At 44.9% G+C, this 23,906-nt stretch overlaps 1 protein-coding gene across 1 annotated transcript in view; it reads left to right on the top strand.

The window, feature by feature from the left end:
* The window catches only part of myo7aa (myosin VIIAa), a 182,976-nt gene that overhangs the window by 102,563 nt on the left and 56,507 nt on the right, over positions 1 to 23,906 (top strand). Inside the window, exons 24-32 of the mRNA XM_060826303.1 lie at positions 668 to 871; positions 2,611 to 2,787; positions 3,719 to 3,802; positions 4,610 to 4,737; positions 8,053 to 8,179; positions 11,222 to 11,341; positions 11,960 to 12,133; positions 12,377 to 12,604; positions 16,023 to 16,193. Of these exons, the coding sequence (XP_060682286.1) occupies positions 668 to 871; positions 2,611 to 2,787; positions 3,719 to 3,802; positions 4,610 to 4,737; positions 8,053 to 8,179; positions 11,222 to 11,341; positions 11,960 to 12,133; positions 12,377 to 12,604; positions 16,023 to 16,193 (1,413 nt within the window). The remainder of the gene's footprint in view (positions 1 to 667; positions 872 to 2,610; positions 2,788 to 3,718; positions 3,803 to 4,609; positions 4,738 to 8,052; positions 8,180 to 11,221; positions 11,342 to 11,959; positions 12,134 to 12,376; positions 12,605 to 16,022; positions 16,194 to 23,906) is intronic.

The following is a 23,906-nucleotide window of genomic DNA, read 5'->3' as shown; positions in this document are numbered from 1 at the left end:
CCAGTGCCTCCACATCTTTCCTATAGTATGGCGACCAAAACTGCACACAATATCCTATTTCTTTTTAGGATCCCAAAAAAAAATCACTTTTTGCTTCCGTGGGAATATACCCAATTACTCCTCAATCCCATCTCTTCAGTCTCACTGTTCTCTTCTGCAGATTTTTAAAATTCACTTATGAGGTGTGGGTGTTGCTATCTGGGCCCAGTATCTATTGCCCTGTCCCTAGTTGCCCCCTTGAGAAGGCGATGCCTCCTCCTGAACCGCTGCAATCCACGTGCTGTAGATTGACCCAAAATGCCCTGAAGGAAGGAATTCCAGGATATTGACCCAGTGACACTGAAGGAACGGTGATGTACTTCCAAGCCAGGATGCTGAGGTAGTTTGGAGGGGAACTTGCAGGGGGTGGTGTTCCTGTGTATCTGCTGCCCTAGACTGAAGTGCTCATGGGTTTGGAAGGTGCTGTCTGAGGGCATCTGGCGAATTTCTGCAGTGTATCTCCTAGATAGTACACAGTGATACTCTACTCAGTAATCATTAGGTTTTTGCACCGAAGTGTGCAGAACTGATTATACCAGATCACACATTAACCTCTCGATTGTTGTTTTTGTTTAAACACGCTTTTGTTGGTGAGCTTTGACTTGATATATCTTTGCGTTGGCACTAGGACCTCGAACGTACCCCCCGGGAGTTGGAGGAAGAGGATCTGGATGCCAGTCTGCCACTGCCAGAAGAGGAAGAGGAAGATCTGTCAGAGTACAAATTTGCCAAGTTTGCTGCCACCTACTTCCAGGGCACCACCACTCATACCTACATCCGCAGACCCCTCAAGCTGCCCCTGCTTTACCATGATGACGAAGGGGACCAACTCGTAAGTAAAAACCATCGGAAGAGTTGGATCGCTTGTCTGGAAGCAAAATAATGCCGACTGCGGGAATCTGAAACAAATGCTGCAGAGACTCCACCGGTCTGGAAGCATTTATGGTGATAGAATCCAAGTAAACATCTTGAGTATGAAATTCAAACTCTCACAACACCAGATTATAGTCCCCAACAGGTTTAATTGGAAGCACACTAGCTTTCGGAGCGACGCTCCTTCATCAGGTGATTGTCGCTCCGAAAGCTAGTGTGCTTCAAATTAAACCTGTTGGACTATAACCTGGTGTTGTGGAGTTTTAACTTTATGCACCCCAATCCAACACCGGCATCTCCACATCTTGAGTATAGTATGAGTTCTGTTCAGAATAGATGCTGCCAGACCTGCTGAGTTTCTCTGGCGTTCTGTTTGGATTATTAATCATTTGGATTTACTTGACTTGTGTTTTGATGTTTGACTGGAAACATCAGTGTGCTTTAAGGTTGAAATGAAACTGGCTTCAAATAACCATGTTAGAAAATGTCAAATTTCGTTTTGGGTGCCCATCTGACATCCTTTGGCACGAGACGTTAGAAGAAGGTTAACGAAAGGAAAAGGCAAGTTATTTTGTTGAATAGCCCACGTTCATGTTCTGAAAGGATCAACAGTGAAGTAGATTAGTTAGTAACTTTCAAAAGGCAACTGTCTGTACAGCACCTATGGATCAAGAAGTATTCCAGTTGATCAAGAGGTCCAACCTAATGTAAAACACACACTAAATAGTAGAAACATAATGCAGAGGGTATGCACATCACTTTTATTTCCTTTGCAGCGTAAAACGCAAGTTTTATTTAACTTATTATTAACTGTAGAGAACCTTCTCACTCACTCCCTCAACTGACTTCACGATGTGGTGGCATTTTGGAGAAATTGACTCTAAATTGAACCAATTCTTGATATTTCGTGTGGCCATTCTGTTTGACAAGTATATTTACATTGAGGTGAATAAATTAAAACAATTATAATAATTGGACGAAATAATATAGTAAATTTTGTGGTATTTGATTTTTGCCTGAGCATCCGTTTGTAAGGTGCTGGTTAAATCCATTTGCTGTACATCTGAAAGGCTGCAGGGGAGAATTGGGTAGCTGCCCTGAAGGGCCAGCACTAGTGTGATCAGCCAAATGCTATCTTCTGTTAAATGAAATGGCTGGCTCAGTGGCTAGCACTGCTGCCTCACAGCGCCAGGGACCAGGGTTCGATCCCTGCCTTGGGCAACTCTCTGTGTGGAGTTGGCACATTCTCCTAGTGTCTGCGTGGGTTTCCTCCCGCAATCCAAAGACATACAGCTTAGGTGATTTGACCATGCTAAATTGTCCTGTTGTCTTCAGGGATGTGTAGGTTAGGTGCATTAGTCAATAGGCTAGGGGAATGGGTGTGGGTTACTCTTCGGAGGGTCAGTGTGGACTTGTTGGGCCAAATGGCCTGTTTCCACACTGTCTGGAATCTACGAGATGCTGTTCTGGAATACAGCAGTGGCCTTCTATGCTGTGTCTCCCCTCAGCTGGTATCAGTAAAATTTGGATTATCCAGTGGCAGTCTGATGCTACTCTGTGGGAGCTTGCTGTGCTCAAAGAAATAGCCAGTGATATTTTACTACCTCACAGCGCTGGGCGCAGGGCACTTTGAGATGAGTGTTTGCACCGATCGACCGGAGTGTCTCTCCTCTTTTCACACCTCCTCCTGGTTTGCAGGCGTCCCTGGCAGTCTGGATCACCATATTGAGGTTCATGGGGGATTTACCGGAGCCCAAGTACCACACAGCCATGAGCGACGGCAGCGAGAAGATTCCAGTCATGACCAAAATCTACGAAACCCTCGGCAAGAAGACATATAAGCGGGAGCTGCAGGCTCTCCAGGGAGAGAGCGAGGTAGGCAGCTTGATGGTGAGCAATCTCTGCTGTTAAGAATATAGAAGCGATCCTCCTTTTCCCATGTGTTTATCTAGATTTCCCTCCAGTCTGTGCTCCTGTGGACTGCTATGGATAGCAATAAGATCCTTGTTACAGTCTGGGACATTTTTCACTTGAGCTTGAGACTAAGGGATGGTCTTTAGAGTTTTAGAAAATCATGAGGGGTGTTAATAAGGTGAATAGCAAACAGAACAGAAATGCGGAGACATTTCTTCAGCCAGAGAGTGGTGGGCCTGTGGAATTCATTGCCGCAGAGTGCAGTGGAGGCCGGGACACTAATTGTCTTCAAGGCAGAGATTGATAGATTCTTGTCTTGAGGAATTAAGGGCTACGGGGAGAACGCTGGTAAGTGGAGTTGAAATGCCCATCAGCCATGATTGAATGGCGGAGTGGACTCGATGGGCCGAATGGCCTTACTTCCACTCCTATGTCTTATGGTCTTTCCCCAGAATAGAGGCGGCCAAAACTATAGGGCGTCGGCTTAAAGTGAGAGGGGGAAAGATTTAAAAAGGGACCTAAGGGGCAACTACTCTCACACAGAGGGTGGTCCATATGAACTGCTGGAGGAAGTGGTAGATGCAGGTACAGTTACAACACTTAAAAGACATTCGAACAGGTGCGTGAATAAGAGAGGTTTAGAGGGATATGGGCCAAACACAGGCAAATGGGACTAGTTTAGATTGGGAAACGTGGCGGTCATGGACGAGTTGGACTGAAGGATCTGTTTCCATGCTGTATGACCCTCTGGTAAAGATGTGTTGCTGGTAACAAGATGGTGAAATGCCATTGTTTTCAGAAATCTGGAATTCTCCTTTCTGTATCCTCTGCTAATGTATGTTGTGCTGATGTTGATACACCTTCCACTAGTGTTGACATGGTTGTGTTGCAGAGTGCACATTCTGACAAGAAGAACAGTGTGAGGCACAAGCTGGTTTCCCTGACTCTGAAGAAGAAATCAAAGCTAACTGAGGAGGTAATTTTTAAGAGGATTTTCCTGTTGCCATCCTCCCCCATGCTCATGAGACTGAGATCCATCTAATCATGTCAAAATGAGTTACTGATATATCCTCCATTCGATTCCATCCTCGTGAAAATCAGGCTCTACCTTCACTTGCAGCAACTCCTCCCCACCCATCATCTCTGCTCGCTGACCAACAGTGGCTTCAGTGCAGTAACTCTTCAACATGAAGATTTTAAATGTTTTATACCCTTGTCTGTTTCCCTGCAGCTAATCTCCCTCAGCCCTACAGCCCACCCCCTCAATCTATCTCTCTCTACTTCTCTGACTAAGACTTGTGCATCCTCGATGGTCCCCAGCCGATGGTGGGTGTCCCGTTTCCTTGTCTCAAAGCTCAGGAGCTCCCTTCCTACTGCGTTCCACCGCCATCTCCTTGTTTCAGTCCCTGCTGCTTGGCTGAGCTTTGATCCTTCTTATGAAGTTGAAAAGTGTGGCGCTTGAAAAGCGCAGCAGGTCAAGCAGCATCTGAGGAGCAGGAGAATCGATGCTTCAGGCATAAGTCCTTTGTCAGAAACGTTGACTCTCCTGCTCCTCTGAGGCTGCCTGTCCTGCCATGCTTTCCCAGTGCCGCACGTTTTGACTCTGACTCTCCTTTTCTCTCTTCCTTGTGATGTGGCCCGTCCAGAGATTTTGTCCAACAAACTCTCTGTCCTGTGGAAGTGTCTCTGATTATTTTGCTGCATTAATGGTGCCATATTGGTGCAAGTTGTCATCTCTGCATCTCCCTTTTGACATTTTGACTTCTCCTCTGACTCCTGCTAGGTGGCAAAGCGGCTGAATGATGGGGATTACACCCTCCGGGGGAACAGTATGTTGGAGGACAGGCCGACCTCTAACCTGGAGAAGCTCCATTTTATCATTGGGAATGGCATCCTCAGGCCGGAGGTCAGGTACTGATCCCTCACGCACCTTTTACTTTCTCGTTCCTGTCTTCCTCACCGCTGTTACTCGCCAGAGAGTTGAATGGAGTTGAAGAAAGGTTAGACATTGTGGCTTTCTTTCAGTATTCTATTGATTCTTGAATGGTTCCTGAAAGCTGGAAAGGAATAAAGGTAACCCCTATGATCACAGCACCAGGGACCTGGGTTCAATTCCAGCGTCAGGCAACTGTCTGTGTGGAGTTTGCACATTGTCTCTGTGTCTGTGTGGGTTTCCTGCAAGTATTTTGTTTTCTCCCACAGTCCAAAGTTAGGTGAGTTGCCCATAATGCCCCACCGCAGGGATGTGCAGGAAAGGTGGGTTGGCCATGGGAAATGTAGGGTTACAGGATTTTGGGGGTGAGTGGTGGTGCTCTTCAGCGGGTCGGAATGGACCTGATGGGCTGAATGGCCTGTTTCCACACTGGGGATTTGAAGAATGAGGAAGGGAGAGAATGGAGAAGCGCAGAGCTGTTAGTTTGATGCCTATCCTTAATAGAGAGAATGTTAGAATCTACTTCGAAGGATGTAATAACTAGACGGTTGGAAAGTAGTGATATGATTGAACAACACAAGTTTGTTTAAGGTTTGATAAACGGGTTGGTGCTTTTTTAGGGTACTTGTCGCACAGATAAAAGGGAACTGGCAGATGTGGTGCACGTGGACTTCTCATTTTTTTTATATATAAAAGTCCCAAGACTGAGTTAGTAAATAAAGTGCATAGGATTGGGAGAAATGGACCAGTATGGGTTATGAATTGGTTAACAGGCAGAAAAAAGAAAGTAAGGATAAGTTCCAGAATCATTCTGAGGATAACAGACTGTAACTTGTGGGGTCAGTGCCAGTGCCACAACTGGGCACCATTTTGATCAATGAATTGGATGTGGGGATCGGATGTAACATTTCCAGATGTTACATCTGATCCCAATGTTGGGAGGTTGCAAAGATGCTTCAAGAAGACTTGGACACACTGTGGCTGGGCTAGAGTATGGCTGATGGAATATTAAAGTGAATGAGTATGAAGTTATTCACTACACAAAGGTGGATCATTTATTAAATGATTTAAGAGGTTAAGCAATGTGTGCTTTCCAAAGGGACCTGTTTATCAGTCTCGGAAAGCCAGCAGAGAGGTGCAGCAAGAAGTTTGGGGAATTGAGGATTACTGGGAACGAACGGGAGATTGGATGTGAGGAATGTTGGATCAGCCGTGATCTTGCTGAATGACAGAACAGGCTCAAGGGGCCAAGTGCTTTACTTGTGTTCCTTATAGCCTAAGTGGCACATTAGACTGGAGTCTAAAGGTGGAGTAGCCATGCTGCAGTTTTATAGAACCTTGGTGAGACTTAATCTGAAATCTTGATCACCTTATCTAAGGAAGGAAATGCTCACCATAGAGGGAGTGCACTGAAGGTCACTAGATTACTCCCTGGGATGGCAGGATGTCAGATGAGAAGAGTCTGAGGAAATTAAGTCTGTGTCCCTAAAATTTTGCAGAGTAAAGGGTGATCTCATTGAAACTTTCAAAGATCTTGCAGAGGAGACACAGATGTTTCTCCTGCTTGGTGAGACTAGAGCCAAGGGATATAATCTCAGAATAAGATGTATGCCTTTTAAAACTCTGAAGAGGAGGAATCCCTTCACTCCAAGGGTGGTGAATCTTTGGAATCCTCTCCCCTGGATTTGGGAGTTCAGTCATTGAACAAATTTAAAACCGAGAGCAATAGATTTCTGGAAACTAATGACATCAAGGAATATAGAGTTGGAGTGGGAAGTGCCAATGAGGAGATATTCAACCATGATCTGATCGATTGAATATTCAACAGGTTTGATGGGCTGAATGGACAATTTCTGATCCTAAGGGGAGGCGATAGCTTGGTGATATTGTTGCCAGACTGTTAACCCAGATAATGTCCTGGGGACCTGGGTTCAAATCCTGCCACAACAAATGATGGAATTTGAATTCAATAAGTGAGAGTCTAATGATCATAAATCCATTGTCGTTGGTGAACCAGCTGGAATTTTGCTCCATAATATCCTTTTAGGAAAGGAAACTGCTGCCGTTACTCAATCTGGCCTACACGTGACTCCAGACCCACAGCAATATGGTTGACTCTTAACTGCCCTTTGGGTAATAAAGACTGGCCTGGCTAGCGATGCCCTCAACCCGTGAATGAATAAATCTAAAACGTCTTGTGGGAAATTCTTCAGAAAGCTGCAACACAAAGGGGTTTGTGAGTCCTCATGCCTAAATCCTGCCAAAGGTTAGCGTACACGTTCAGTAGGTAATAGGGAAGGCCACTGTGGCCTTTTTATTTCAAAGGGAATGGAGCATTAAAAGGAGAGAGTTCTTGTCTGTCTAATGCCTTGCATTACTTTGAATCAGAGCTGGAATACTGTTGTGGTACTGAACAGATCTGGGCACCAAACTTGGACAGGAAGGATATGTTGGAATTGGACAGAGTACTATATAGGTTTACAGGAATGATGCTTGAATTTCAGAGATTAAGATGTGAGGAGAGATTGTACAAATAAGACCTGTTTTCTCCAGAATTTAGAAAGTTGAGGGGTGATCTGATGGAAGTAGTGAAGGCATTAACTGGAAAAGACAGGGTAGATAAAGGTAAACTATCGCCACTGTTTGGAGATCCTAGAACAAGGGGCATAGTCTGAGAATTAGGACCAGGGGAGATGTTCGGAAGCTCTTCCACACAAGAGTGGTAGATGCTGTTTGGATCTCTTCCACAACAGCAGTTAGGAGAAAGTGAGGACTGCAGATGCTGGAGATCAGAGCTGAAAATGTGTTGCTGGAAAAGCGCAGCAGAAAGGCTTATGCCCAAAACGTCGATTGTCCTGCTCTTGGATGCTGCCTGACCTGCTGCGCTTTTCCAGCAACGCATTTTTCAGCACAAACAGCAGTTGTCAATTTTAAATTTGCAATAATGTTTTGTTAAACAAAGGTATTAAGGGGTATGGGCCAGAGGCAGGTATATGGAGTTAGGCCACAGATCAGCCACAATCTTGGTGCTGGAACAGGCTCGAGGGGCTGAGTAACCTCACCAATGGAGGTGACGTGTTGGTCACTGTCCCTCACACTCACCTCCCCCCACCCCCTACACTTTGAAAAATGGGAAAACACTGTCCAGTCGGTGATTGTCTCTCAACCATCCTTTAGTTTTGGGATGACATCCCTTGTTGCATGATTCTGTGCTTATGACTGATCTTAACAAGAGGTTCAGTGAGGAGCCTAGGCCTTATACCACTTATTGACGGAGTCTTGTCATGTGACAGGGATGAGATTTACTGCCAGATCTGCAAACAACTTACCCAGAATCCGTCCAAGAGCAGCCATGCCCGGGGCTGGATCCTCCTGTCCCTCTGTGTTGGCTGCTTCGCTCCTTCTGCAAAGTTTGTCAAGGTAAGTTTCCAGCTCTCACTGTGATTTTATGAACGCTTAAAATATACAGAGATCCACCTGAAAATGGATGGGATTTAAAACCAAGGTACATCTGATTTAAAGAAAAAGACTTCTCCCCGATGTGCTGGCCAATATGTATTTGTCTTTTCCTCTCTCCTCTCCTGCTTTAAGACCATAGGTGCAGAAATTAGGCCATTCAACCCATCAAGTCTGCTCCGCCATTCAATCATGGCTGATATGTTTCTCAAGTCGAGAGTGTGATGCTGGAAAAGCACAACAGGTCAGGCAGCATCCAAGGAGCAGGAGAATCCATGTTTCAGGCAGAAGCCCTTCATCAGGAATGGTCTCAACTCTGATCTGCGGTCCTCACTTTCTCCTCCTTTTGATAAGTTTCTCACCCTGTCTTCCCCCTCTTTTCCCCCCCCTCCCATTCTCTCTCTCTCTCTCTCTCTCTCTCTCTCTCTCTCTCTCTCTCTCTGCCCGTAACCATTGATCCCCTTGATACTCAAGAACCTATCTCAGTCTTAAATGTATTCCATAGATTCCCTACTCTCTCGCTGAAGAAGTTTCTCCTTATCTCCATTCTAAAAGTCTTCTCTTTACTCGGGTCCTAGACAATCCTACCAATGGAAACATCTTCCCAACATCCACTCTGTCCAGGTCTTCTGGTATTTTGTAAGTTTTTCAATCAGATTTCCGCCTCATCCTTATAAATTCCATCGAGGTACAGTCCCACAGCCCTCAAACATTCCTCATATGTTAAGTTTTTCATTACTGGGACCATTCTCATGAACTTCCTCTGAACCTGCACTAGGGCCAGTACCTCCTACCTGAAATATGGGGTCCAAAACAGTCCCATCACTTCTACAAACCCCCACCCTCCTTATTTATCTAAAAGTTTCTCTAAAATAGAGGATCATCTGTTGTTATGGCATTGATATTAGTGGAAGCTTACTGTGCCTAAGATTAACCTCTGCCATCGCACATTGACTACAGCTAAATAAGATACTGATTACATTCTGAGGAAGGGTCACTGAACCCAAAATGTCAATTCGGATTTTTCTCTCCACAGATGTTGCCAGACCTGCTGACCTTTGCCAGAAACATTTTTTTGTGTCCAAAGCTTATTGAGTACGCTGTGTAGCAGGGTACCTGGTCATGATCATATTGCCATATAATATCAGAAATCATGTGCCAACAGGTTTATTTGAAATCACAAGCTTTCGGAGCATTGCCCCTTCATCGGGTGAAAAACTTGTGATTTCAAACAAACCTGTTGGACTATAACCTGGTGTCATTTGATTTGTGACTTCATTTCACTCCAGTCTAACACCAGTACCTACCTACGCACATACATTTACCATATGTGGGAGTTTGCGTTGTGAAAGTTAACTGCCTTATTTCCTACACTTTAAACACAATGCACTTTTGAAAAATACTTTATTTTTTGTGAAATGCTTCAGGTTGTCCACAATCCTGAAAGGCACTATATAAATGCAAAACTATCTTTGTAATAATTTTATTTTCACTTATTTTCTTTAAGTGAAGTCCAGCTGCTCAGACTATATTGAGTTATTTTGACTTTGGGATTATTGGTATGAGAGTAGAGAATGTCGAGGTGATGAGGAACAGTTTGAGATTCCTGCTGGTGTAAATTGCACCAGTAGAGTCCTTTTCTACTATTGCACACGTTTCATCAGCGCACATTGGCTGTCTCACGGTTGGTGAATAGGTGAACACTGTTTGTAAAACATGAACTTTAGTATACATGTGTTGGCTCATACGTGATTCCATCCCCACCATTTTCATCATGCGCTTTTTATATAGAGAGAGATTGCACAAGAATGCAATGATTTTGTTATTAGCAGAAAGGACTGTAATTTAATCTGCACTCCTGACAGAAAGGGGAGTGAAAAGCTGGAATGGTTTTAAAAAAATGCTGTCGAAGCTAGGAATGATTTGAAAATGCCAAACAAAAGTTGTTTAATCTCAAACAATGACATCTGGAATAAATAACAGTGGGAGTGCTTGGAAGAGCTTCTAACACTTGCAGAGAGAGCCACAGAATTGATTGATAGAGTGCAGAAGGAGGCCATTTGGCCCATGGTTGCATTGACTGTAGAAATGGCATTGTGACTTAATGCCATCCTTATACCCTTTCCCTTTCTGCTGTATGTTGGAGGATTAATTTAAATGGAAACCGCACCCCTATTGCATGCCTCAGTTGAACCTGCTTTCTCCACGTTTCCAGGCAGCGCATTTCATCCCCTCACTACTCACTGAGAGAAAAAGCATTTCTTGTCATGTTTACTACTTTTGCAAATTCCTTTCGTTCTGTGAGAACTTGCCCTTGATAGAAGGACGAATGGTTTCTCCCTGTCTGCTTTGCCTAGGCTCCTTGCAATTTTGAGTCATACAGCACGGAAACAGACCCTTCGGTTCAACCAGCCTGTGCCAACCATAATCCCAAACTATCAACTATCTGCACATGGTCCATATCCCTCCAAACCTTTTTTCTTTTCATGTACTTATCCAAATGTCTTTTAAAATATGGTAACTGCATCAATCACTTCCTCTGGAAATTTATTCCACTCATGAGCCACCGTGTTTAAAAGTTGCCACCCTGACTCTTTCTTTTTTTTTTCCCCTGCACCACGAGTCAATGGTGGATGTTTGATGGACAATTAGACTCTGGGGTTTAAAGAACCAGTTTGGGACAGAGGTTGAGTGAGAAATATGCCAAATTCTTATTGAATGCTGGACCAGGCTTAAGGGGCTGAATGGCCTCCCAGTGCTCTGGTTTCCTCCCATATTTCAAAGATGTGCAGGTTAGGTGAATTGGCCATGCTAAGTTGCCCACCGTGTTCGGGGATGTGTAGGTTAGGTGCGTTAGTTAGTCAGGGGAAATGTAGAGTAATAGGGTAGGGCATGGGTCTGGTGGGATACTCATTCGGAGGGTCAGTGAGGACTTGTTGGGCCGAATGACCTGTTTCCACACTGTCGGGATTCTATGATTCTATAATTTTGTGTGTGTTGCTGTAGTATTTAAGAAATTTCATCAACGGGGGTCCACCCGGCTACGCACCTTACTGTGAGGAACGAATGAGGAGAACGTTTGCTAATGGAACACGGACACAGCCTCCCAGCTGGCTGGAACTCCAGGTAATTCCAGGAGTGTGAAATTTATTATTTCAAAACTGTTTTAGGGGGTCAGGGGTCAGGGTTAGTGTTCCAGGACCATCTCCAAGACTTTAAACCACAAAGCACGTCTGCCCCCCTCAGCTTGAACATAGTCATTTAGCGGAGGAGCTAAGGATTGCCCACCATGCACCCACAATGCCCCTCTCTGAAAATGGATTATCAGATTAAAGATGGCTCAGTGGTTAGCATTACTGCCTCATAGTGCCAAGGACCCAGGTTCGATTCCAGCCTCTGGCGACTGTCCGTGTGGAGTTTGCACATTCTCCCCGTGTCTGCGTGGGTTTCCTCCGGGTGCTCTAGTTTTCTCCCACGGTCCAAAGATGTGCAGTTTCGATGGATTAGCCATGCTAAATTGTCCTGTTGTGTCCAGGGACGTGAAGGCTAGGTGGGTTAGCCATTGGAATTGCTGGATTACGGTGGGGTAGGATGAAGGGGCATTGAGTCTGGGTAGGATACTCTTCAGAGGATCAGTGCAGACTCTGTAAACTGTAGGAATTATACAATTCTTTTTGAAAGTGTCAATCACCCCCCACGACAGTGCGTTCTGTATTCTGCCCTTTGTCTTCCCCTTCGTAACAGGCCACCAAGTCGAAGAAACCAATCATGTTGCCCATCACCTTCATGGATGGGACGACAAAGACCCTCCTGACAGACTCCGCGACAACAGCCAAAGAGCTGTGCAATGCGTTGGCTGACAAGATAGGCCTGAAGGATCGCTTTGGATTTTCTCTCTATATTGCTTTGTTCGACAAGGTATGGATATCGAAAACTATCGTGTCTCCAACCATTGCGTTAAAGGTGATGTATAAATGCTGATGGTGTTGTTGGACTACAGGAATATACATAGAAGTTCTTTGTCTTTTTGATTGTCCAGAATTTGTCCAGTAACAATGCAGAATGGTCCTGCAGCCAAATTTGACATCTGTGTCTGTTCCAGTTGGAGTGTTGAGGGGTTTGATTAATCAGTCATTGATATGTGAACTGCCCCCTCTGTAGGTCTCCTCCCTTGGCAGTGGGAATGATTATGTAATGGATGCCGTCTCCCAGTGCGAGCAGTACGCCAAGGAACAAGGCGCTCAGGAGCGTAACGCACCCTGGCGCCTCTTCTTCCGTAAGGAGATCTTCACACCCTGGCATGATCCAACTGAGGACCTGGTGGCAACCAACCTCATTTACCAGCAGACCGTGAGAGGGGTCAAGTTTGGAGAGTACAGGTGTGACAAGGTGAGTCTGATCTTCCTCAAGGCACACTCGATGGGTTGAATGGCCTACGTTGTGTGTGTCATCTCATGTTTTGCCTCATTGGCTTTGTGGGAGGTGTGTGTTGTTGACAAGGATTTATTGCCCGTGAACTGAGTTGCTTTGCTGAGAGTGGAGTTTAGAGTCCACCATCTTGCCATGGGTCTGGATTCTCAGGTAGGCCAGACCGAGAATGACTGGCAGATTTCCTGTCTGTCAACCCGATTGGGTTTTTATCGCAGCGCAGTAGATGCTTTGATACCGTTACTAGGTGGCACCATGGCTCAGTGGTTAGCAGTGCTGCCTCACAGTGCCAGGGACCTAGGTTCGATTTCACCCTCTGGTGACTGTCTGTGTGGAGTTTGCACATTCTCCCAGGGTTTCCATGGGTTTCCTCCCACAGTTCAAACGTGTGCAGGTTAGGTGAATCGGCCATGCTAAAACCTGCCCATAGTGTCCAGGGATGTACAGGCCAGGTGGGTTAGCCACGAGAAATGCAAGGATATGGAGATTGGATAGGATCCCCTTTTGGAGAGTTGGTATGGATTCGATGAGCTGAGTGGCCTGCTTCCACATTGTAGGGATTTTCTGATTTGTTTCAGATATATATTCATTAATTGAATCTAAATTTCTCAGCTGCCCCGGCAAGATTTCTTGTCACCTTTCCCGAGTCAGTCTAGACTTGTACAGTCTTACTGGACTCCTACCCAGAGGCTGTAACATCCCCGCTAAGCCTCCAATGTTTAGGGGAGTGGGGTAGTTAATTTCTGCTTTAAAATTGAACAAATGAATGTCTCTGTATACTGTTTAAAAGAAAATATAACCAGAGGGAACCTTTTGTTGTTTTTAAGTCCATTTGTGGGTAGGGGGGGGTCACATTTCTTGGTCACTGCCAATTATCCTTGAGAATCCTACCATGTCATTGTTGGTCTGGAGTCACATGTAGCCCAGACTGGGTAAAGATGACATTGACTTCTCTGAAGGACCTGCATGAACCAGATGGAGCATTAACAGCAACCTGTGATAGGTCACTGATGTTAGTCTCCAGGGGTAGGTTGCTTTTTTTCCTTAGGGACTCTCTCTCTCTCTCTCTCTCTCTCTCTCTCTCTCTCTCTCTCTCTCTCTCTCTCTCTCTCTGCCTGCACTATGGGTGCACTCACCCCTGCCCACACTGCCCCCAATTCCACCAAAATCCTTCCATGGAAATTTAATTCCGAGAGGTAGCTCAGCATCGCCTTCTCGTGGGTAAATAGGGATATAACAGCTGGTTAAACTAGTGACGTGTCTACGTGCCCATAACTGAGCAAACAAAATCCAGATTTTTTAAAATAAATAAATTCTAATTAGTTCAAACTCCCCCTGCTGCTGTGGGATTTGAACATGTGCCCGTTAGCCAGTATTGTTCATCCAGTGATGTTCAGTATGAACATTGCTGTCTTCCCCATGAACTGGATCGAACTGTTGAGTCACGTTCTCCTTCAGCAGTTGCAGCCATTACCTTCAGTTGGACAAGTCTGCCTCTACTGGCCTCAAATGGTATAGCATAGCAAGTCATTCAGTTACAGAGGGTAAAAAATGAGGTCTGCAGATGCTGGAGATCACAGTTGAAAATGCGTTGCTGGTTAAAGCACAGCAGGTTAGGCAGCATCCAAGGAATAGGAAATTCGACGTTTCGGGCATAAGCCCTTCATCCCGAAACGTCGAATTTCCTATTCCTTGGATGCTGCCTGACCTGCTGTGCTTTAACCAGCAACGCATTTTCATTCAGTTACAGAGCCCACCAAATGGATGATGAGTGCTAATCGTGTCAACAACACCCACACTGAGAATGAAACCAGCGAAACGATTGTGTGTCAGGGACTACTGTTAAATTCTGTCCTTGGTCCACTTCCATGTGTAATTGAGCCCTTCAGCTCAAGTTGACAGTGTAGCATCAGGCATCCCAGTCAGAATTGGGGCAAAATCTCTGCTGGTTGGAATCGTGATTAGAGTGGTGCTGGAAAAGTACAGCAGATCAGGCAACATCCAAGGAACAGGAAAATCACCATATGGTTGGAATCATACCTAACGCACAGGGAGATGGTTGTGGTTGCTGTCCAGTCATCTCAGCTCCAGGATGTCTCTGCAGGAGTTCCTCAGGGTAGTGTCCTAGGTCCAACCATCTTCAGCTGCTTCATCAATGTCCTTCCCTCCATCACAAGGTCAGAAATGGGGATGTTCACTGGTTACATAATGCTCAGCATCTTTCATACCATCTCAAATACTGAAGTATTGTGTTCAAACGTAACAAGACCTGGACAATATCCAGGTATGGACTGGAGTAACGAGTGACAAATGCCAGGCAATGATAACCGAGATCAATCATGGTTCTTTAACTTTCAATGGAATTATCACTGCTAAATTTGACCACATTATCAACATCTAGGAGGTTACCATGAACCAGGATCTGAACTGGACTAGTCACTGGTTACAGGAGGAGGGTCAGAGACTAGGATCTGGGTCGCTGGGTCAAAAATCTGGGAATTCCCTCCCTAATGATATTGTCGGTCTAGAGGACCAATAATAAACTGAAAGGAAGTGCTGTAAATCACTAGTAGGTCAGGCAGCATCTGTGGAAATAGCGAGCAAGCCAATGTTTTGAGTCTAGATGACTCTAGTTCTGAAGACCAGGCAGCATCTCAGGAATAGAGAATTCGACGTTTTGAGCATAAGCCCTTCATCTGATGAAGGGCTTATGCTCGAAACGTCGAATTCTCTATTCCTGAGATGCTGCCTGGCCTGCTGTGCTTTGACCAGCAACACATTTTGCAGCTGTGATCTCCAGCATCTGCAGACCTCATTTTTTACTCTAGTTCTGAAGAGTCTACAAGAATCAATATTAGCGTGCTCCCTCTCCATGGATGCTGCCTGACCTGCTGTGATCTCCAACATTATTGTATTGTTTTGTTTTGTTTTGTTTTCAATACAGGTTCCAGCATCTGCAGTAATTTGCTCCTATATTGGGCAGATGATAAATGGCTGTCTCGGCCAATGATGCCCATGTACCCACCAATGAATAAAGAAACTGGAATGGATGATACTCCCATCTCGCTCCTCCGTGCAGCCATGTGGGTATCCAGTGTTTGCTCAGAAGCCAACCGCTCTGAATGAGCACCTCCACCATATGGCCTGCACCAGATAGTGATACTGAGTCAGCACCACCCCCCTCGGGTCTGCAGTTGGGTGATCAATGCAGACCCTCTCTGTGATGTCCACTTCCTGTGAGACTTTTTTTAATGTTTAAACTAACATCCCAAGTGTTGTTCTTGTCTACCATTTTTGTTATACATTTATTTGGGTTAGCCAACACTTACTGACTCTGTTTCTCTTCCACTTTCTGTAACTTGTATCCTGGCTGCAATAGGAGGAAGACTTGGCTGAGCTGGCATCCCAGCAGTACTACGTGGATTATGGATCCGAGATTGTCCTGGAGCGACTCTTGAGCTTAATCCCATCTTACATTCCGGACCGGGAGATCAGCTCCTCTAAAACAGTGGAGAAATGGGCTCAGTACATCACTGCAGCCCATAAGAAGGTGGGCTCACACTGCACAGAATTGAGAGGCTGACCGAGGCTGCATCCCTCGGACCTGAGATTTATCCAGCTAGCTGTGTTAGAGCCTGAACAGACCGGCTCCCTCTCCTAGCTGATTACCATCTCCCTTAAACTTCAGCTCATCCAACATTTCTTGTTTTCCCCATGTTTGCTGGCATTTATTTACTGTCGGATTGGACCCAGATTTCACAATTCTCATCCTGATTTTCAAATCCTTCCATACATATGTCTTACGTTCTGTCTGTTTATGGGGCAGCACTGCTGCCTCACAGTACCAGGGACCTAGGTTCAATTCCACACTCGGGTGACTGTGTGTGTGTGTGTGTGTGTGTGTGTGTGTGTGTGTGTGTGTATAGTTTGCATGTTCTCCCTGTGTCTGTGTGGGTTTCCTCCAGGTGCTCCATTTCCTCCCACAGTCCAAAGATGTGCAGGTTAAGTGGATTGCCTGTGCTAAATTGCCTGTAGTGTTCAGGAATGTGCAGGCTGGGTGAATTTACCTTGGGTAATGCAGGATTGCAGGGATAGGGTAAGGGGATGGGTCTGGGTGGGATGATTTTCACACGGTCAGTGTAGACTCAATGGGTCACGTGGCCTGCTTCCACACTGTAGGGGTTCTATGATTCTGCAAATTCACTCAATCCTTCATCTTTCAGATCTCTGTTCCTTCCATCTCCTGTTTATTATTTTTGTTGTTTCACTTCACCATTGATGGTCATGTCTTCAGTCCCAAGTTTTGAACTTTCCTGTCCAGCCTCCATCTCCTCCTCCCATGATAAAAGCTCTCACAGCTCTCTCAATCCAGAAGAGGCTTATCGGCCTGATCTGATATCCCCATGTGGGCTGATTTGATCTTTTAGTCCCATTACATTCCTGAGCATAGTGGGATATTTTCTGATGGTAAAGGCTGTTTTGAACAAAGTTTTTATTGTTGAAATCTTTCATAATCAGCTGTTAACATGGAAGTGGATATTTGTGAAATTTAGGATTGATGCTCTGCAAGGTTTGACCTGAAGTTTTGTCAAGTTAAAGTTGTCGGGTGTGTTTTGGCACAATCAGCTGATCATGCAACAAGGGGTATGTCAGGTTCCAAGAGACCAATTGTGTTAGGGGATTCTCTAGTCCGAGGTACAGACAGACGTTTCTGTGGCCAGCAGCGAAAAAGCAGAATGGTGTGTTGTTTCCCTGGTGCCAGGATCAAGGGTGTCTCGGAGTGCGTGCAGAATGTTCTCACGGGGGAGAGGGGCCAGCAGGAGGTCATTGTTCACATTGGAACCAACGACATAGGAAGGGAAAAGGTTGAGATTCTGAAGGGAGATTAGAGAGTTAAGCAGAAATTTAAAAAGGAGGTCCTCGAGAATAGTAATATCTGGATTACTCTCAATGCTATGAACTAGGGAGAGCAGGAATAGGAGGATAGAGCAGATGAATGCATGGCTGAGGAGCTGGTGTATGGGAGAAGGATTCACATTTTTGGGTCATTGGAATCTCTTTTGGGGTAGAAGTGACCTGTGCAAGAAGGACGGATTGCACCTAAATTGGAAGGGGACTGGCAGGAAAATTTGTTAGAACTGCTTGGGAGGATTTAAACTAGTAAAGGGGGTGGGCGGTGGGATCCAGGGAGATGGTGAGGAAAGAGATCAATCTGAGACTGGTACAGTAGAGAACAGAAATGAGTCAAACAGGCAGGAGCAAGGTAGGACTAATAAATTAAACTACATTTATTTCAATGCAAGGGACCGAACAGGGAAGGCAGATGAACTCCGGGCATCGTTAAGAGCATTGGACTGGAATATCACAGCATTACAGGGATGGGCAGGACTGGCAGCTTAATGTTTCCGGATACAAATGCTACAGGAAGGATAGAAAGGGAGGCAAGAGAGGAGGGAGAGTGGCATTTTTGATGAGTGATAGCATTACAGCTGTACTGAGGGAGGATATTCCCAGAAATGCATTCAAGGAAGGTATGTGGGTGGAACGGTGAAATAAGAAAAAGGGATGATCACCTTATTGGGATTGTATTATAGACCCCCCAGTAGTCCGAGGGAAATATAAGAAACAAACTTGTAAGGAGATCTCCACTATCTGTAAGAATAATAGGGTGGTTATGGTCGGGGATTTTAACTTTCCAAATATCGACTGGGACTGCCATAATGTTAAAGGTTTAGATGGAGAGGAATTTGTTAAGTGCGTACAAGACAATTTTCTGATTCAGTATGTGGATGTACCTACTAGAGAAGGTGCAAAACTTGACCTACTCTTGGGAAATAAGGCAGGGCAGGTGACTGAGGTGTCAGTGGGGCAGCACTTTGGGGCCAGCGACCATAATTGTATTCGTTTTAAAATAGTGATGGAAAAGAATAGACCAGATCTAAAAGTTGAAGTTCTAAATTGGAGAAAGGCCAATTTTGATGGTGTTAGGCAAGAACTTTCGAAAGCTGATTTGGAGGCAGATGTTCACAGGTAAAAGGGACGGCTGGAAAATGGGAAGCCTTCAGAAATAAGACAACAAGAATCCAGAGAAAGTATATTCCTGTCAGGGTGAAAGGGAATGCTGGTAGGTATAGGGAATGCTGGATGACTAAAGAAATGGAGGGTTTGGTTCAGAAAAAGAAGGGAGCATATGTCAGGTATAGACAGGATAGATCGAGTGAATCCTCAGAAGAGTATAAAGGAAGTAGGAGTATACTTAAGAGGGAAATCAGGAGGGCAAAAAGGGGACATGAGATAGCTTTGGCAAATAGAATTAGGGAGAATCCAAAGGGTTTTTACGAATATATTAAGGGCGAAAGGGTAACTAGGGAGAGAATAGGGCCCCTCAAAGATCAGCAAGGTGAACTTTGTGTGGAACTGCAGAAAATGGGGGAGATACTAAATGAATATTTTACATCAGTATTTACTGTGGAAAAATATATGGAAGATATGGACTGTAGGGAAATAGATGGTGACATCTTACAAAATGTCCATATTACAGAAGAGGAAGTGCTGGATGTTTTGAAATGGGTAAAGGTTGATAAATCCCCAGGACCTGATCACGTGTAACCTAGAACTCTGTGGGAAACTAGAGAAGTGATTGCTGGGCCTCTTGCTGAGATATTTGTATCGTCAACAGTCACAGGTGAGGTTGCAGAAGACTGGAGGTTGGCAAATGTGGTGCCACTATTTAAGAAGGGTGGTAAGAACAAGCCAGGGAACTATAGACCGGTGAGCCTGACGGTGGGCAAGTTGGAGGGAATCCTGAGGGACAGGAAGTACATGTATTTGTAAAGACAAGGATTGATTCGGGATAGTCAACATGGCTTTGTGCATGGGAAATCATGTCTCACAAACTTGATTGAGTTTTTTGAAGAAGTAACAAAGAGGATTGATCAGGACAGAGCAGTGGATGTGATCTATAAAGCGTTTGACAAGGTTCCCCATGGGAGACTGATTAGCAAGGTTAGATCTCATGGAATACAGGGAGAACTAGCCATTTGGATACAGAACTGGCTGAAAGGTAGAAGACAGAGGGTGGTGGTGGAGGGTTTGTTTTTCAGACTGGAGGCCTGTGACCAGTGGAGTGCAACAAGGATCGGTGCTGGGTCCTCTACTTTTTGTCATTTACATAAATGATTTGGATGCGAGCATAAGAGGTATAGTTAGTAAGTTTGCAGATGACACCAAAATTGGAGGTATAGTGGACAGCGAAGGTTACCTCAGATTACAACAGGATCTTGATCAGATGGGCCAATGGGCTGAAGTGGCAGATGGAGTTTAATTCAGATAAATGTGAGGTGCTGCAGTTTGGGAAAGCAAATCCTTAGCAGGACTTAAACACTTAATGGTAAGGTCCTAGGGAGTATTGCTAAACAGAGACCTTTGGAATGCAGGTTCATAGCTCCTTGAAAGTGAAGTCACAGGTAGCTAGGATAGTGAAGAAGGCATTTGGTATGCTTTCCTTTATTGGTCAGAGTATTGAGTACAGGAGTTGGGAGGTCATGTTGCAGCTGTACAGGACATTGGTGAGGCCGCTGTTGGAATATTGTGTGCAGTTCTGACCTCCTTCATATCGGAAAGATGTTGTGAAATATGAAAGGGTTCAGAAAAGATTTACAAGGATGTTGCCAGGGTTGGAGCATTTGAGCTATAGGGAGAGGCTGAACAGGCTGGGGTTGTTTTCCTTGGAGCGTCGGAGGCTAAGGGATGATCTTGTAGAGGTTTACAAAATTGAGGGGCATGGATAGGGTAAATAGGCGAAGTCTTTTTCCTGGGGTGGGGGAGTCCAGAACTAGAAGTCATAGGTTTAGGATGAGAGGGGAAAGATAGAAAAGAGACCTATGGGGCAACGTTTTTCACAGAGGGTGGTACGTGTATGGAATGAGCTGCCAGAGGAAGTGACTGAGGCTGGTACAATTGCAACATTTAAGAGGCATCTGGATGGATATATGAATAGAAAGGGTTTGGAGGGATATGAGCCGGGTGCTGGCAGGTGAGACTAGATTGGGTTGGGATATCTGGTCGGCACGGACGGGTTGGACCGAAGGGTCTGTTTCCATATTGTACATCTCTATGACTCTCTCTCTGACTCTGTCTGCACTGTCTCTTCAAAGGACCATCATAACGTAGTATCATTCTCCTGCCTTTTCCCATTCCCTTGCACATTATTTGACAGAAATAGTGTCCTCATGCCTCAGTTGGACCCGTCTCTGCTGCTCTCCCAGGAAGTGCAAATTGTGACATGTTTTCTTTTCACATTTGCTTCTTTTGCAAATTTTTTTTTATCTGTGAACCCTGTTTAAAGTGTCTCTGGAAAAAGCTTTTATTCTTCCCTGACAAGGCCAGTATTTATTGTCCACCTCCGTTCAGTCTGAGTGGCTGGGTGGGCCATTTCAGAAGGCCTACACCGCTGTGGGTCTGGAGTTACATGTAGGCCAGAATAGGTAAGGCTGACAGATTTCCATCCCTAAAGGACATTAGTGAACCCGATGGAGAGATGGATTTATGGTCCCCATTACTGAAACTACCTTGATTGATTAGAAAATATCTATCTGTTCAGTGATGTGTTACAGGTGGGGCATGAACCCAGGCCTCTTGGTCTGTAGGGACACTACCATTACACCATAAGAGCCCCTGAGTTTAACTTTCAATTCTATTTTTATTAATTGAATTTAAATCCTACCAACTACTGTGGTGGGATCTGAACCCACGTTCCCGAGAGTATTAACCTGAGGCTCTGGGCTATTGGCCCAGTGACGTTACCTCTACACCACCATCTATCCTTATTGTTTATGTGCTGTTCACACTTTAATCAGTATGTTAATACTGATAAAGTGTTTGTTTTCATGCTTTTTGGATACTTAGTTATAAAAGGAAGGTGTTGGAGATGGGAGAAGGTTTTTGTGGTAACCACCTCCTCCAATTGGACACATTCTGAAGTGACACTGAATTCAAAAGCCAAGGGTTCTTTGACATTTGCATCTCCAGCAGGCAGGGTGGTTAGGCATGCTTGCCTTCATTACTCCGACCTGTTGAGTATGTCATGTTCAGGTTGTACAGGATGATGGTGGAGACCTCTTCTTCTGGACTACTGTGTGTAGTTCTGATCACTCTCCAATAGGAAGGATCTTGGAGAGGGTTCAGGGAAGGTTTACCAGGATGTTGCTGGGAATGGAGGGCTTGTGTTAGAAGGAGAGATTGGATAGGCTGGGACTTCTTTCCCACTGGAGCGTAGGAAGTTGAGGGGTGACCTTAAAGGTTTATTGAGTTTTGAGATTTGTAGCTCGGGCTGAAGTTCTGACTGTCGGTTTGCTCACTGAGCTGGAAGGTTTGTTTTCAGATGTTTCGTCACCATACTAGGCAACCTCATCAGAGGGCCTCTGAAAGAAGCTTCATTCAGAGACTCCCTGAAGATATTACCTAGTATGGTGATGCAACCTCTAAAAACAAACCTTCCAGCTTAGAGGTTTATAAAATGATGAGACTTAAGATAAGGTGAATACCAAAGGTCTTTTCTGGAGGTTGAGGAAGTTCAAAACCAGGGTCAAGTTTTTAAGATGAGAGGAGATCGTTTTTAAAAGGGACCTGAGGGGTAACATTTTCACACAGGGTGGTTCTTATGTAGAACGAATGATGTGGTAGATAGAGGTAGAGTGACAACATTGTAAAAGATAAGTTTATGAATAGGAAAGGTTTGAAGGGATATGGGCCAAATGTAGGCAGGTGGGACTAGTTTGGTTTGGGAGCCGGGTCGTTGTGGGCTAGTTGGACCGAAAGGTCTGTTTCTATGCTGTAAGACACTGTTTGATATAATCTTCGAGGAGAAAGTGAGGGCTGCAGATGCTGGAGATCAGAGCTGAAAATGTGTTGCTGGAGAAGCGCAGCAGGTCAGGCAGCATCCAAGGAACAGGAGATTCGACGTTTCGGGCATAAGCCCTTCTTCAGGATTCATAACGTCAAATCTCCTGTTCCTTGGAGGCTGCCTGACTTGCTGCGCTTTTCCAGCAACACATTTTCAGCACTGTTTGATATAATGTCAAAATTGAACCATGAAGTAAAGTGCCATCCTAGTATGGTACAAGACTTAATGCCCACACAATTGAAAGGGATTGGAGTTGGTGTATCAGCTGAATGCATGGTTTGAAGGAGAGGTTCTCTCTATGCTGATTCTCACTTACCCTGTCTGAACCAGGTTTGGAGTTCTGCACAATCCTCCCTCCTTCTGTTCTGAAGCATAATACTGCCCTCTGTTGACCAAATGGATTGCTGCACCACTGTTGTTCTAATGCACTTCAGAGAAGATTGGCAATTTAGGTGTTCCATTTTCAATCCAAACATTGAGCTTTAGTTGTTAAGTAATTCCCCTTTTTTTTGTATTATTTGTAAATGAAGCATACCAGACTTTACTATTAGAGTTGTGGAGTACAAGAGGAAGGCAGTGTTGTTTTAAGACCGCTGTTCAACCTCTGTTAGAGTTCTCTGTGCAATTTTGAACACATTAAGGGGAAGATGTGAATGAATTGGAAAGCGTGTAGGAGGTGCAAGTTCCAGGGATAAGAAACGCCAATGATCTGGATAGACTGAAGAAGTTGAAACTGTTTGACCTGGAAAAGAAGGCTGAGAGGAGATTGATAGAGGTTTTCTAAAATCATGGATAGAGTTGATGAGGAGAAGCTGTTCCCATTCAACATGGACGAGAGGATAAGGATTTAAAGTGACCTGCAAGTGAAGCAAAGATGAAGTGAGGAAAAAAATTGTTTTGACACAGCAACCTTATTGAGGTTTACAAAATCATGAGGGGTATGGATAGGGTAAATAGGCCAAGTCTTTTTGCTGGGGTTGGGGAGTCCAGAACTAGAGGGCATAGGTTTAGGGTGAGAGGGGAAAGATATAAAGGAGACCTAAGGGGCAAGGCTTTCACAGAGTGGTACGTGTACGGAATGAGCTGCCAGAGGACGTGGTGGAGGCTGGTACAATCACAACATTTAAGAGGCATTTGGATGGGTATATGAATAGGAAGGGTTTGGAGGGATATGGGCCGGGTGCTGGCAGGTGGGACTAGATTGGGTTGGGATATCTGGTCGGCATGGACTGGTTGGACCGAAGGGTCTGTTTCCATGCCGTACATCTCTGACTCCATGAGTACCATGGAATTCTTACTGTGTGGGAAGAAGCCATTTGGCCCATCAAGTCCACACTCACCTTCCATAGGCTATCCCAC

Source organism: Hemiscyllium ocellatum, chromosome 6, assembly GCF_020745735.1.
Source record: "Hemiscyllium ocellatum isolate sHemOce1 chromosome 6, sHemOce1.pat.X.cur, whole genome shotgun sequence".
Taxonomy (NCBI): domain Eukaryota; kingdom Metazoa; phylum Chordata; class Chondrichthyes; order Orectolobiformes; family Hemiscylliidae; genus Hemiscyllium; species Hemiscyllium ocellatum.
The sequence above is the reverse complement of the archived record's forward strand: the minus strand, read 5'-3'. Positions and strand labels throughout refer to the sequence as shown.